At 37.3% G+C, this 15,117-nt stretch overlaps 2 protein-coding genes across 2 annotated transcripts in view; one reads left to right on the top strand and one right to left on the bottom strand.

The window, feature by feature from the left end:
- The window catches only part of LOC134854890 (endoplasmic reticulum junction formation protein lunapark-B-like), a 220,391-nt gene that overhangs the window by 133,656 nt on the left and 71,618 nt on the right, over positions 1 to 15,117 (bottom strand). The window lies entirely within an intron of this gene.
- LOC134853907 (neuronal acetylcholine receptor subunit alpha-3-like) overlaps positions 1 to 15,117 on the top strand; it is a 50,118-nt gene that overhangs the window by 7,858 nt on the left and 27,143 nt on the right. Inside the window, exon 3 of the mRNA XM_063869872.1 lies at positions 12,480 to 12,622. Within this exon, the coding sequence (XP_063725942.1) occupies positions 12,480 to 12,622 (143 nt within the window). The remainder of the gene's footprint in view (positions 1 to 12,479; positions 12,623 to 15,117) is intronic.

Genomic DNA, 15,117 nt, shown 5'->3' on the forward strand with positions numbered 1-15,117 from the left:
CTGAAAAGACTCTAATGTGACCAAATTTTCTGCGCTGCAGGAAAATTTTTGAAAAAAGGCCAAAATGGCGTTTTTAGGCACTTTTTATTTTAGAAAATTTCGACCAAAAAATCGCGTTTTTTCGGCGCGCGCTCCCCCCTCAAAATTAGTATAGATTGGCGCCAAAGGCGCCTTTAAAAAATTTTTAGGCCGGTCAGCCAAAAATGGATATCTCAAAATAGTACAAAGGGGGGACCCTTTGGGTCGGCAGGGGTGGAATCCCTGAGTGGGGGGCGTCAAATCCTTGAGGGAAAAAAACGTCCCCCCCAATCCGCAACTGTGTGGGATAGAAAGTTTCATTTTTAGTTCTGAAAACTGGTTTCTTCTTTTTAAAAGACAAATTATAATACGGACGCGCCAATATGTAAGAGGCGACAATGCCTAACAAGAGACTGTTCGTATAATGCGACAATTGATTCATGTGCACGATACCTCTAGTGCCGAATGATAGCGTAGCGGGGTGTAGCGGGGTGTGGCAAATGATATTACACAGAAGTATATTTAGGAAGGGGGCGGGGAGGACGCCCCTTTAGAGATTCGACCCCCTCACAATCTAAAAGGTCTTTTTTGTTACAATTTTACAACATCGATTTTCGTTCAACGACTTAAGTTTTTCTAAAACCGCATGTGGTACCAATGAATGCTAATTTTCGGAAAAACCGAGCGCCCAAAAAATTTTGGTCTTAACCTTCAAAAAACAAATATTAATACGATGAAAGTTTGCTAAAATAAATTCTGTATAGTGTTTTGGGAGAGCTTAAAAAATCAGTTCGGCCGATAAAAAAATTTCATCAAAAAATACATTTTTTTTGAATATCCGCTCCGCGTCCCTCCCTCGAGAAAATCATATATCCGTTCTTGCAACAATTACCTGACATTGCGGTTCAAACAATTCATCCAGCTTGTCCAAAGTCAGTATTAATTGAATTAAAGAAAGTGATTTCAAAATTTTGCTCAAAATGTTTACTCAGAAAATTGAACATTCGCACCAATTGAAAAACCGCCCGGGAAAAAAAGATTTTCTGAAATTTGTTTGTGTATATAGTGTTTCCTAGTAAATCGGACAATAAGATAATTGTCTCATCAATAACCTGACAACCCCATTGTTCTTAACCCGCTGCTTGACAACTATTTCATACCATGGCAATTTTTTGCACACATTTTTTCCGATATTAATGCATGGTTTGATTTGATGGAAGTTTTGAACGATTTCTATTGGACGTTTTATAACCATGTGCGTTTGACAAGAGCAATACTATTCAAAATAGATTAGAATGAAATATTGACAGTGTGTATGGCATGATCCACAGTTGCAGAGAAAGGGTGTACTGGAAATGGTTTTCAGGGGGGATTTACAGGAGGGTTGAAGAATTAATCAGAGGGTTTAAAGAATTCGAATCATTTCCTCTTTTGTTGGCTACTGCGGCATATTTAATTTATAGACATATTCAATCACTTCTAGCTGTCTCGCAAACAATTCTCAAGATTTAGGGCTGAGTAGTCAGTTGTGACAATTGACGTGCCATCCCCAAATCCTCCCCTGCGCAGCTAATGCTAATGCATTTCTCTACCGCCGTATCTTAAGCTTATAAATACATTGTTGGCAACTAAACTGCTCGTAAGCTTTTTTTTCAAAGCAACCTTTTAGAGTCCCTCCTACATAATTAAAAACCAAGCGTACTCTTTTAAAAGGGGTTGGTAGTTTCAAACAGTTGCATATTTAGGTCACTCATTCAGGTATTATATATGATATGACATACATGTTCAGCCGAGTGACTTAAAAATGTGCGCAATCATACACTTTGAGAGGAGTGTGTGCCAAAAACGAGATTTTTTAATTTAAAACTTTCCAAAAAGCTTCTACAAAAAGGTATTTTTAGAAAAATCACAGGCAGAACAATCTTTTTTTTTTCGAAAAAGGTCACATAGTATTTTGGCAGGCAGAACTGTCCATAAAAAATAAAGGGCCTGAAAACTTCAGGATCCTGATTAATCAAAATTCAGTAATCACAGATTTTTGAGATCCTCCATAAAAATGGTTCGAGAATAGATAGCTCTTCAGAAAACCAAAATTGACTATAAATTTTTGCACAAAATTCAATAAATACAGGGTGTTTTAGATAGATATAATAAATATTACACTATTAGTTTCACGACGAATCACCCTACAAAAAAACTTTTTTCGGGAAAACCTGCCCAAGTCAGCCAATTATTTCAACTACTTGTTCACACGTTTTTTGCAGTTTATCGGGTTTTCACGGAATTTTATGGAAGAAGTTACTATAGTGCTGAATTAAAACAACCGGATAAAATGATTTGAAAAGATTTTTTTGAACTTGTTTGTCATAGTATCTAAATTTAGTTCAAGTTCCATTTCTAGTTGTGCTACTTAATTCATTTATCTGTCTGGCACTAACTGGTATTTAACCTTCGGAGTTTGTCTGTCACCTTCGGATGACAGCTATTTTATTGTGTCCGACTAACCTTCTAAACTACGGTTACTTACTCAAAAGGATTAAAATTAACACATCGAAACCGTTTTTTTCTCATGGCGCAGCCAGCAGGCCAAAGTGGGGGGAAAAACCCGCTGGGGATTACATCGTTTTGGCCCTCGACGTTTGCAGAGCCACCAATGCTATGGGAGTTTTGGTTCAATCGTTTTCAATGGGGGACGGTGGCCAAATATAGTATAAACCCAAAGAATTTCTATTATGCCAGTACGTTAACTGCAGCGCAGGTTACAGATTTACCAGTGGAGGTAGACGGAAAAGATCGCCTGGCGTCGGAGCAAACGCTTATCTCGAACTTGTATTTGTGTCTGGGGGAGAAAGATCAGGATGAGCTACATAAGAGGAAACCACACCTGGATTTATCTACAACAAGGTACTCTAGAGTATTGGATACTATTGAAACAGAATTTAAGAAGGAACGGAACGAAACTTACGAGACATTCCAACTATTGGCACGGAAGCAACAAATAGGAGAATCGTTGGAACAGTTCCACTCAGTGTTGAGTGGGCTGGCCGCTCGATGTAATTTTGGAGCATTGGAGACCAGGATTTTGCGGGATGTGTTCATTGTGAACATGAACAATAGGGAGGCCCAAAACGAGTTATGTCGCTCGACGAAGACACCAGAGGAGGTGTACTGTATTGCACTTTCATATGAACGTGGATACAAATATGCTAAGTCATACGGATCGATAACCGGGGGAGCAACAACTAGTGGCACCACCGGTGGAGCTGGAGCGTTCCAAATCAAGACGGAACCGATGGGAGCCATCCGAAGAGGATACAGAAATAATAGACAGCGGGGCTGTGGATCGTTTAGAGGGCGAGCATAAATGAGAGGGGGTGGTTCTAGAAGATGCTATAATTGTGACCAACCCAATTTTACCCCGGAACACCTCACTACTTGTCCAGCCAAAAATGCGACGTGTAACTTCTGCCGGAAAACGGGACACTACGAGAGGACTTGTAGGGGAAAGCGAAATAATCGGGAACCGGGAGTGGGACTAATCCAAAATCAGGAGGATATGGAAGCTAGTGAAATAGGCGACGCGGAGGATACTTACTCGCAGCATGAGAATTACGTTGGATGGGTTAATACACCGGTAAAGAAGCAACGATCGTGGGATTCGGATAGCTCAGGAGATTATGTTGTCATGGCTGTCAAATCTCGAAGAGAAACAGAAATAAAAGTGGCCGGCGCCCGACTACCAATTAAGGTAAATGGAAAGCAAACAAACGTTTGGATAGATAGTGGATCATCGATTTCAATATTCATCATTGGGTATTGAAACGGACATTGGGCACCGCAGGCGTAAATGTAAATGCACCGGCGCCGGAGGACGATGAGTTCAGGGATTACGGAAACAACCCTTTACGACTACTAGGAACAATGGACGTATTGTTGGAAACGAACGGATGGCTGCCTACGCGAATATCAGAGTGATTGGAGGAAGCAGACCATCAATTATTGGAAGAGACCTAATGCCAAATCTTGGATTACAGATAGTGCAGAAGACACCGGAGGAGAATGTGATGTCGGTACAGAGTGATCAATCTGCGGCCGAGGCAATTGAGGTGAAGGATTCACTAGATCACTGGCAGACCTATTTCAGTAAGCAATTTGAAAACCTTTTTAACAGAGTCGGAAAAATTAAGAATTATAGGGTACACGCGGATTTTTTCGAAACGTTAACGCCAATTCAACAAAAAGGACGTAGAGTGCCGATCACATTGCAGGATAAGGTCGATAAGGAAATTGATAAACTTTTACGACAAGGACACATTGACAAGCTGAATGAATGTTTGGATAAGTATTTTGTTTCTCCGATTGTAATAACAGTGAAAAAGGACGGATCAGTAAAATTAGCGTTAGAATCCCGGGAGTTGAACAAGCAAGTCCACAAGAATAAATACCAAATGCCGAATATAGAAGAGCTTATGGATACGGTAGGACAAACGATAAGCGAACGGAAACCAAGAGATGTATACTTTTCTACTATGGACCTTACGTACGCGTACGGTCAATTACCACTTAGCCCGGAAACGAGCGTGCAATGCAATTTTTCGCTGGTGGGAGGAAAATCAACGGGCACGTATCGCTTTCAAACGGGGTTCTACGGCCTTACAACCATGCCAGCGGAATTTCAAAGAGTGATGGATACGATCCTTTCGGAATTTCCGCAGGCGCATGCTTTTATGATGACATTTTGGTGGTCACCGAAGGAAGGGAGATTGCGCATATCTCGACAGTTGAGAAAATTTTGAGGAAGTTGGATTGCGAGAATATGTCACTTAAGCTCACAAAATGCCAATTTGCGCGGAGAGAGTGTGAATGGTTGGGACACAAAATAACTCGTACCGGAATAACACCGCTCGTCCTAAAAACGGAACCGATCGAATCGCTAAAAGCACCAAAAACGGTGTCACAAGTTAAATCCGTTATGGGATCCATTCACAGCCTGCACAAATATCTTCCGGCGCTTGCGGAATCATCAGCGTCCTTGCGCCCACTTTTAAGCCGAAAAAAAATGATTATATTTGGAGTGATGAATGTCAAATATCATTCGAAAACCTGAAAAAGCAGGTGGCTAACATACATAGTAGAACTTCGGCATTTTGATATACACCGAGACACAAGGATTGTGTGTGACGCTAGTCATAACGGGCTCGGAGCGGTTCTCGAGCAACTAAATTCCGACGGCTGGCGGCCGATATCGTTCGCGTCCCGGTATTTAAACGAGGCAGAGAAACATTATTCAACTAATGAATTAGAAATGCTGGCAGTTGTGTGGGGGGCGGAATATTTTCCTAAGTATGTGCTGGGAAGAAAATTTTTAATAGTTACGGACCATAAGGCACTAGTATCATTGCTAAATGGAAACAACAAAAAGAACAAAACAATGTTCAGCAGATTAACAAGATGGGTAGATCGCCTTATACCGTTCGATTTTCAAGTAGAGCATAAACCCGGAGCGAAAATTGGACTCGCCGATTATCTATCAAGGCATCCCAGTTTGGAACTTCAACCGGTTAGCACCTACGACAGTATGTTTACGGTGGCGAAACTTAGTAGAATTAGATCCGCCCTCGGATTTGAAAAGGAACATGTCTCCAAAAATAGACTCGAGTCTCCACCGGTTACTAATAATAGACGCGTTTGTAATATATCGAATAGAAAACGACCGGTAGAGGGCGAACGATCATGCGATGGAAATTGGACCAATCACAAAGTGACGAATTACTTTTCCGGCAGGTCAATTAAATTTAGTAATAATTCAGTTGGGACTATTATTGAAGCTAACTTTAGTTACTTAAATCCTTCAAAAACACTCAAAATTTCTTCAAATTCTACAACAAACACTCAAAATTCAAAACACAATTTAATCATGGAAATGAAAATCAGAAAATTATTGGAACGACACCCTAGCATTAGTAGTAGCGATGAAGTAGATGAGATTGATGTGGATATGCAGGCGGTTACAACAGAAGTCCGGAGCACTAAAACAAATACTATTATTTCCATTCCGTCGGTTTACCCTGGTGAAAGTTTTCCACCGGTTAATCCGGAAAATAGAGTTATGTCCATCATTCCGAGAAATTGCAAAACCGTCAGTAAACAAACCGCTCTTCCCGAATTGTTCAATCTTCGAATCATAGAACCACAATATAATTCAGATCCACAATTACGAGCCATTATCGAATTAACTAAATGTAAAGACCCTCAGTTACACTCAAAAATTGCAGCGATGAGTAAGTACTTTGCGCAGTATACGCAGGACTTTCACGTAAGAGACTGATGCCTGTGGATGGATGAGAGGCTGGTGATCCCTAACACCTTGCAAGCGGCGGTGGCTAAAAGGTTACATTATTATCACCACGGCAAATCAAGTATGTACGACGCGGCTAAAGACATCTGGTACCCGTATATGTTCCGTAACCTAGCAACTATTGCCGGAAATTGCCAGGAATGCACATAAGCGGGTAAGAATTTGAAAAATATGTGTTCGAAGAATGATATAGGGAAAACACCTGAGCCGAGGGAACCGAATGAATCGGTACAACTGGATTTTTTGGGGCCCATTAACTACTTGAAGGAGTCTAAAAAGTATGTTTTGGTGGCGGTGGATCGGTTCTCACGTTGGCCATCGGCTATGGTCTGTAATTCGAACCGATCGGATAAAATTATTAAATTTTTAAAAGCATACATAATTGCCCATGGAGTTCCGCGCCAAATTCGAGTTGATCAAGGAACAATTTTTATGTCTAAGGAGGTTAGGGCATTTTGTCATAAACAAGGAATTGAAATCTTCATCTCGCCAGTGAATGATCATAGGGCAACAGCATGTGTCGAACGCACGATTGGCAGCATCAAGAATTCAGTACTTACGTATGCGCGGGAGGATAAACCGGAACCCTTGGATCGAATGGTCGAAAGAGCCCTCGGAGCTTTAAGATTTGTTAAAAACGCCACCCTCAACATAACACCGTTCTAAGTGCACCACGGCTGGGAAGCTAACACCGTTCTCAGAAATTTGACTAAAAAGCCTACTTTACGGAACCTAAATTGGAAAAATGTAATACGATCTAAATCTGCATGTTTAGATGAACGAGAACTAATCGCCCAAGCAATGCCGGAACCTATGGATATCAACTGGGGAATCCGATCGGAACTGAGTACGACCTGAAAAATAGGCGAAAACCCCTGAAATTGGCCGATGACCAGGCCACTAACCAGGATGACGATCCTGGAATTGTGCGGGCGCCAAGTGAACCAGTAGAAATACCACCGGCAGTGGTGATGCAGAGGACCGGGGAGCGGAATTTAAATAGGTATAGACCATTAAATTCGGACATAGTTAACCAAAGTAAGCATACTATTGAAATGAGTAATGGTGCTGTGCTTAGAAAATCGGGAGTAGCACTAAAGAAAGCAGAAGTTCCAAAGAAACCGGTACCGGGACAAATCGCGACACCACCAACGCCAGGGGACCTAAAGAGAAAGTTACTGACGCGAGTTTACCAGCCAAGCAGCTCCAAAGGCACCAGGGGAGCTTTCCATAGCACCATGGGAAAGAAGTCACGATTCCAAAATTTGGAATTCACGGAGGATTCAGACTCGGACGCGGAGGATCATTTGCCACTAATCACGTCGAAGCAAGCAAAACAGACAAGTGGGGGAACAAACGTTGAGGAAGAGGGACAAGGAACGTCTGGCGGGGGACAGGATCAAATACAACCTGAAATCATAAAGACTCGACCTAGTAATTACGAGACAGCGACAGACTACACAATCGCACGCGAGCAGGAATTCGCAATGAACCAAAGGAAGGGAGATACCGGAGGAATCACACAACAGGAGACGGAACTCGAGGCGGAGCAAATTCAAGAAATTCCAGAAACCAAAGAGAAAAAGCGGGGTCGGAAACAACGACTTGTTTCCTACTCAAGTCAGGATTCAGCTAGTTCACTGGATGAAACTAGTTCTAGACGATCGGGAAGAAAACGAACCGCAGTGACTAAGATGGGGGCAGTCATGATCGATAACATCCAAAAGACGGATAAGTCAGGAGCCAAATGAAAAGGAGGAGAAAAAGAAGTTTGAGTAACAAACTTATATAAACAATTTACAAAACTGTTCATATGTAGGTCCAGGGAGAGGGCATGCTGTGAAACGGCAAAAACTCAAAAGTTTGTGTTTTAAAGGTGTTGTGGTTGATTGGCAAAACTTGTTATTAACCCTATTGATTACTGTTAACATCGATGCATTGGATACGTGACTAGAGTCATCAATTTTTACAAGGAGGGAAATGTCATAGTATCTAAATTTAGTTCAAGTTCCATTTCTAGTTGTGCTACTTAATTTATTTATCTGTCTGGCGCTAACTGATAATTAACCTTCGGAGTTTGTCTGTCACCTTCGGATGACAGCTATTTTATTGTCTCCGACTAACTTTCTAAACTACGGATACTTACTCAAAAGGATTAAAATTAACACATCGAAACCGTCTTTTCTCATCGGGTCTTATCGGGTTTTCACGGAATTTTATGGAAGAAGTTACTATAGTGCTGAATTAAAACAACCGGATAAAATGATTTGAAAAGATTTTTTTGAACTTGTTTTTCTCAGTTTCAGTGGCATTTGGCCAAAAAAACTATCAGGACAAGAATTGCTAGGAACTTTACCAGCTTTTTTATGATGTAATTTTTATTGCGAAAGTTCCAACCAAATTATTTCCTTAAAACGGGTCATTTCACTTTGTTCGAAATTGAGGAGGTAGTACACAGGGTAAGTTGATTCTTAGATCAAATGACCCTGTGTACCTCCTCAATTTTGAACAAAATGAAATGACCCGTTGTAAGGGACTAATTTTGGTTCAAAATTTTGCAATAAAAGTTGCATCATATTAAAGCTGGTAAAATTATAGCAATTCTTGTCCTGATAGTTTTTTCGGCCAAATGCTACTGAAAATGAGAAAAACGATATTTTTGAGAAGAACGTTTTTGAGAAGAAAATGAGAAGAACATCTTTTTTTGTTCATTTTATCCGGCTGTTTTAATTCAGCACTATAGTAGCTTGATCAGCACAAAATTCCGTGAAAACTCGATTAACCGCAAAAAAACGTTTGAACAAGTGGTTGAAATATAAGTTGCACAAAATGGCTATGTTTTACCCAGGTTTTCCCGAAAAAGCTTTTTCTTGTAGGGTGGTTCATCGTGAAACTAAATGGTGTATTACTTATTACAACTATCTGAAACACCCTGTAAAAAATTTTTTTTTCAACGGCAGTGAGCATTATTATACAATTATTATAGAACAAGTGATATAAAGCTCGAAAAACCAAAAAAAGATGGTCAATTTTATTATCCAAAAGACAATTGCTGTGATGTTCTATCTCTGTTTTTTGAATTATCGGGTCTAATCTAACCTTCAATTATAATCCACTCTTTTGCAGTGAGCACAATTCAACTAAGTTTGTGAGAAATAACACGGTTTTGTTTGAAATGCTCGATTTTTTCTAATACTTTTAACCATTCGCGTAGATAGGCCAATAGACCATTTTGTTATGGATCACTCATCCATTAACAAATCCGGCATGGGTGATTGCAATCAATCTGTTGGTGCACTTCATAAAATTTTTGATGTCGCCATTTTAAAAAAAGTCATAAAACACCTAGAATTTAAGTTATTATAGATAAATTTCTGGCAAAGCATGTGTCATTACCATGGTTTTGAGTCATAGTATGCAACTGTATAGCCAGTTTTTTTGATAAAATTTGGATTTAACTGCCGGACTGGGCAATGGCTAATTGTTTAACGTAATACTTGATTAAGCTGGTCGGTTTTTAGTAGTCAACGAACGTAGTGAAGGCATGTATACATGTTGCGTTAATTTTTTTCTTGGTTTTCCCAAAAATTGATCAATGTTTTTCTTTGCGTGGTTTGACTTTTTGTTCTGACTTTTGAAGATGTTTTTTGATGTTTCAGCTAACGATTTTTGCGGCAAAGGCTCATATAACAGTAAAAACAGTTGTTTTCCGGAGTTCAATCGTTTTGCAAGAACTTTTTCTGTTTTATTATGGGTTTTGAATTTAACTAACCAATATGGCAAATTTGGGATATTAGCGCACGATATGTAGCGTTCCTATAACATGCGTAAGCTCCGAATAAAATCATTCCGAACCAATTTGACGTGTATCATTTAGTCCAATGGTTAAGAGAGACTGAACACGTTCCTTTGTACTTTTAATAGCGTGTAGAGGAATTGAAAGCCGAAAAATTTAAAAAGTTTCCCCTTTTTCACAATACTTCCATCAATAATTTTTAAAAAAAGCTTTAAAATGCATTGGGAACATTCAGAATTTTACTCTGATGTACGAGCAGTCTGTTGTTTTTGAAACTCAGAAATTCAAATGAACTTGCTCAAGCGAAGGCAAGTTAGGCTTTCGAATTACCCAAAAAAAATGATGCAGAAAACCCTGAATTGCGGGTTACTTCAAAATTAAATTATATGATTAGATTTTCCAGTTAAAAAAATCATATTGTTGATTTTCTGTCAAATTGAGAAAACGTTTTACGCAAATGGTGCAATCAAAAAAGCTTTTTTGTGGTAACTATTCTTTGGTCCATTTTTTCTGAAAGTATGAAGAACTGTATAATCAAGTTCTTCAAAACTTTTCAAAGTTGATATTGATAAAATTTTCCAAAAAAGGACAGTTTTGATTTGTTATTCTACCGTTTTAAACAAATTTAAAAAAAAAACAAGAGAAATATCATAACCAAGAGCTCAAAAATCAATCAAAATTAGTCTTTTATTATTTTGGGAAACCTTGGTTTAAAAGCTAACTCAGCATAATCCTTTCTCTCCAAATTCTCTTGTTTTTGTTGAAGCGTAGCAAGATAACACTCATTCGTCTTTTTAAAAAACAAAATTTTAAATTTTTCCTTTTGAATTTTCGCATCCTTAGTGATTAAAAATAGAGACTAGAGATGTAAAAACACCTTTTGCAGCTTACACTATATTTATATTGTACAACAGTGTGAAAGCTTAGTATTTCTCAATTTTTTTTGACCAGATATACATGAGGCATTTGAAATTTTTGTCGATTTATTTCAGGTTTCTCCTTGCTGGTTGCGTTTCTTAACACCAACGCAATTTTTAGTTATATTGGAGCTAAAGACTCTTTAGCTTTAAGCTTTTATGACAAGAATGTGTTCGATTGTTCTTGGTTTCGATAGCTAAAATTTTTCTATTTTTATACAATGTTTCTTTCGCTTGTGTTTTTTGTTACTTCTATTTTTATACAATTACACTTTCTTTTGTTGTTGCTTTCTTATGTTTTTTTTGCCTCTGGAATGGGTAGCATCAGGTTTTCTGACGCGGTCTGTTTCAGAAGTTTTTCCCTTGTATGCTTTTTTGTCTTTTTTGTTTCAAAGTTTTTCTTGATAAGAAGAAAGTGACGGAATAATTGCGCTCGCGTGTTTTTTTCCAGTAAAGTTTCGACTTTATAACAAAACTTTTTGACGGGACTTTCTTATATCATCGAAACTTTATTCGGGAAAAAAATTTACTCGAGCTCAATTTTTCCGTCACTTGATTCTGAACAAAAAAATTTGGAGTTTTAATGAAAGTTTTCATAAAACTGCTAGTTTTGCCAAAGTGAGATAAACAACGCGCAACATATGTTGTGCTATTAACCCGTAAAGTTGTATTGAAACGTATGGATGGATGATTTTTAAAAATACCTTTTCTGAAAACTTTCGTATGGACAGATAATTTTTTTAAAAATTCATTTGTGAAAGCGTTCTCATATATATTTAGTCGAATTCAATTCAATTCCTTATACGTTAAAGGGCAGTCACAGTTTTCAAGGCGTTGCCTTGATACGAGCAGCTTATTTTAGTTTTTAGTTTCATCTTCTGAGCACGTGTATATAAAAAATCAAAGTTTATTTCCAATTTTACTATATTTTAAAGTTTACCATTGATTCAAAAGGCTTGTACAGCAATTGTTCCATTTTCAATTTTAAGCTTAAACTTGAAAACTTAATTCAAATTTTTTCTTTTTTTTCGTGTTTCTTCCCAAATTAAACTTTTTCATATCAAATATGCTGCTGAAATGTCATTAGTGTCATCTTTAGAATGTTAAACGTGATTTGTGGAACAGTTAACATGATTTGTGGAATATTTAACACTTTTTCGGATTTTTATTGCAAGGACAACATTTCTCTACACTGAAAGAATTGTTTATTTTCTTTTTATAATTTGAAGCAGGACCGAAAGGTTTTTTTATATGGAATCACACTCGACCCCATACGAGTTTTATTCTAGGTAGTCAAAATTGACTGGAAAAAAACCGACCTGAATCCCTCATTCCTTCCCAGTCTTCGAGAGTTGTTGGAACAATAATATTTGTGGGTGTTGTTGTTTAGGTTGTGTGAAGGGTACTGAGGCCGAGAGGAATTTGATTGCATATCTGTTTGAGAACTACACGAAAGAGGTGAGACCGGTAGACAAACACAACGAGACACTCTGCCTCGAGTTCGGCATCGCCATCTCACAACTGCACGAAGTGGTAAGACGACTAACACTATAATTGTAGCGCTTAAAACAATAAAAAGACCGTCATTTATATATGTCACCATACTACTAGATGCCATGGTATAGATCCAGAAGGTCATTTTGTTCGAGTACAGTCGAAGCATACTTTTCGACAAAACATAAGCGTCATCTATTGACCGTGGTCAAACTCTAATTCATTAAAAATCTGAGTGATTTCGTTCCGAGTGAAAAAAACCCTATTTGTTAAAATTTGACGAATACATTTTTGCAGACCAAATCATAATCAATTAATAACTGATTCGGATAAAGATAATATTTGTTGTGTGTTACGGAGTTGTCGTATTGCTGATCAGATTACAGCGGAGTCGATTTTGTAACGATATCTACCGAAAGGCGGGCGCAAAATTTGATACATCTCTAATTTTTTGATAGAAACGATGGAAAAATAGAATATGTCAGTAAAAATGCTTAAGCCTCACAATGTCTCGACCTTAACAGCTGTGAAAAGTTAAAATCTGTTAGACGCTCTGTACCTTTACTATTTTTTTATTCTACCTGATTTATATTGTTGTTCGGAGCTTCAAGTGATGTAAAAAAAACTGTGATCAATTTTTGCGAAATAATGGAAATTTGAAAATTGTTTATTTTGCGTTCATATAACACGCGTAAGCGAAGCAAAATATTTGGTCAAATTTTGGGATAGGAGAACTTAACTGCGTCAATTTATACTTTACGTAGCGTGTGGAGGCATAAACAATAAAAAAATTTAAATGTTTTTGCTAGTTTTTTTCTTAAGCTGGTGCTTAGGTTCAATAAAAAAATTCAGAGCTTTGCCTTCATATAAAGGAGGGTTGTTTGCTTGAAAACTAACAACTAGTTGTTCTCGTTTTCATAGTTATAGTACAGAAATGGTTTCAGCGATCCGTTGATTTTTCTCTTGATCATGTTGGGAAGTTTCGAGCTGTCTGGAATCAATTTCGAGACATTACATACAAAAGAAGTCAAAAATTCAAAAATAACTCCCTGCATCCAGTTTCAAGCGTTAATATTTTATTATATTATGGTTTTATCACCAGACTCTTTAAAGTTAAAAAACAAGACTGCTCGTATCAGGGCAAAACCTTGAGTGTCCTCACTGCCCTTTAAGTGGTCTTGAATAGTATTTGCCAATTGAAACAATGACAAACTATAAACTCAGGCAGATAATATCAAAGTTTGAGTTTTTCTTCGGCTCTTGTAGATCCATGGATCGATCCCACGAGTGAGCAACTATTCTTTTGGAAACAAGCATATATATATATATTTCACATTCTTCAAAAATCAGAACTCAAACTCTTTCATAATCAGTTAAAAATTGATTACAATCTCTCGTTTTCATTAACAAGTTATAACAAATATAGATTATTTAAAAATTTAGTTTTGATTATTTTTTTAATTACTTTTTTGGCACAAATATGATTGATTCTATTTGGTAACTTTTACCCGTTAATCCCTTTTTTGACTTTCAAAAATAGATGAAAATTTTTGCGCGGCATGGTTTCTGCCGTGATGATTTTTTTACGCCATCCGCGTGATCCCACGTGTTGTTGCCGCATAATAAATTATCTGATTTTTCTTCAGATTTGCTTACCCGATAGTTTCAGTTTCAAACCCAGTTTTTCAAGGTAGTGTAGGCAGGAGTTTTGATCATGTTAAGTATAAATCAATCGAAAATGCGAGGAGTATATAACCAGCCGAAAAATTACATAATATAAAAGAAGTTTGTAAAACTTTTAGAACCAGTCTTACAAAAAATGAGACAAAAAGTTGATTTAAATCTGTTAATAATCTAATATAACCTCTCTTTTCGAAATCGAATATAGTCAATTTTAACACATAATAATCGATGACAATCGAATATTTTTTATCTGAATTTCTAATTAACTTGTTTTGCTTAAAATACAGCAAAAGAAAAACACCATTGTAATCGATTATAGTTGGTTATATTCCCTTTTAGTTGCCCATTTTGTCTTCGAACTTCCACCTGAATTGCTTATATTTTATGCTTTTTGTAGACGTTAGTTTATGTGAAAAAAAGAGGCCAACAATTTTCAAATCAATTCAAATTTACAACGTTTTTTTTTTCATTTCTTCTGATTATAGTTCTTTCATGATGAACATTCGATACTTTTTGATCACCAAAGTATCAGCACACTGATTTAGTTTCATGATTTATACAGAAGAGTTATAATTCACCTACTGCGGGATTCTTTCAAGTAAAACGAAGGGATTTCTATGAAACTTATGATTCGTGGTAAAACTTTGTGCTTAGGTGAACCAAAGAGTGACAAGACATCCCACTTTTAGAGATTTTTCTTAGAAAAAAGGATTATAATCTAGTATACTGGATTGTAACAGATTATACTAAATTATAAGAGATTATAAGAGACTCTAAGAGATTTTCGAAAAAATTATAATCAATTATAATTGATAATAAATGATTATAATTTCGCGAAAATTTTTATCATT

Source organism: Symsagittifera roscoffensis, chromosome 9, assembly GCF_963678635.1.
Source record: "Symsagittifera roscoffensis chromosome 9, txSymRosc1.1, whole genome shotgun sequence".
Classification (NCBI taxonomy): Eukaryota; Metazoa; Xenacoelomorpha; order Acoela; family Convolutidae; genus Symsagittifera; species Symsagittifera roscoffensis.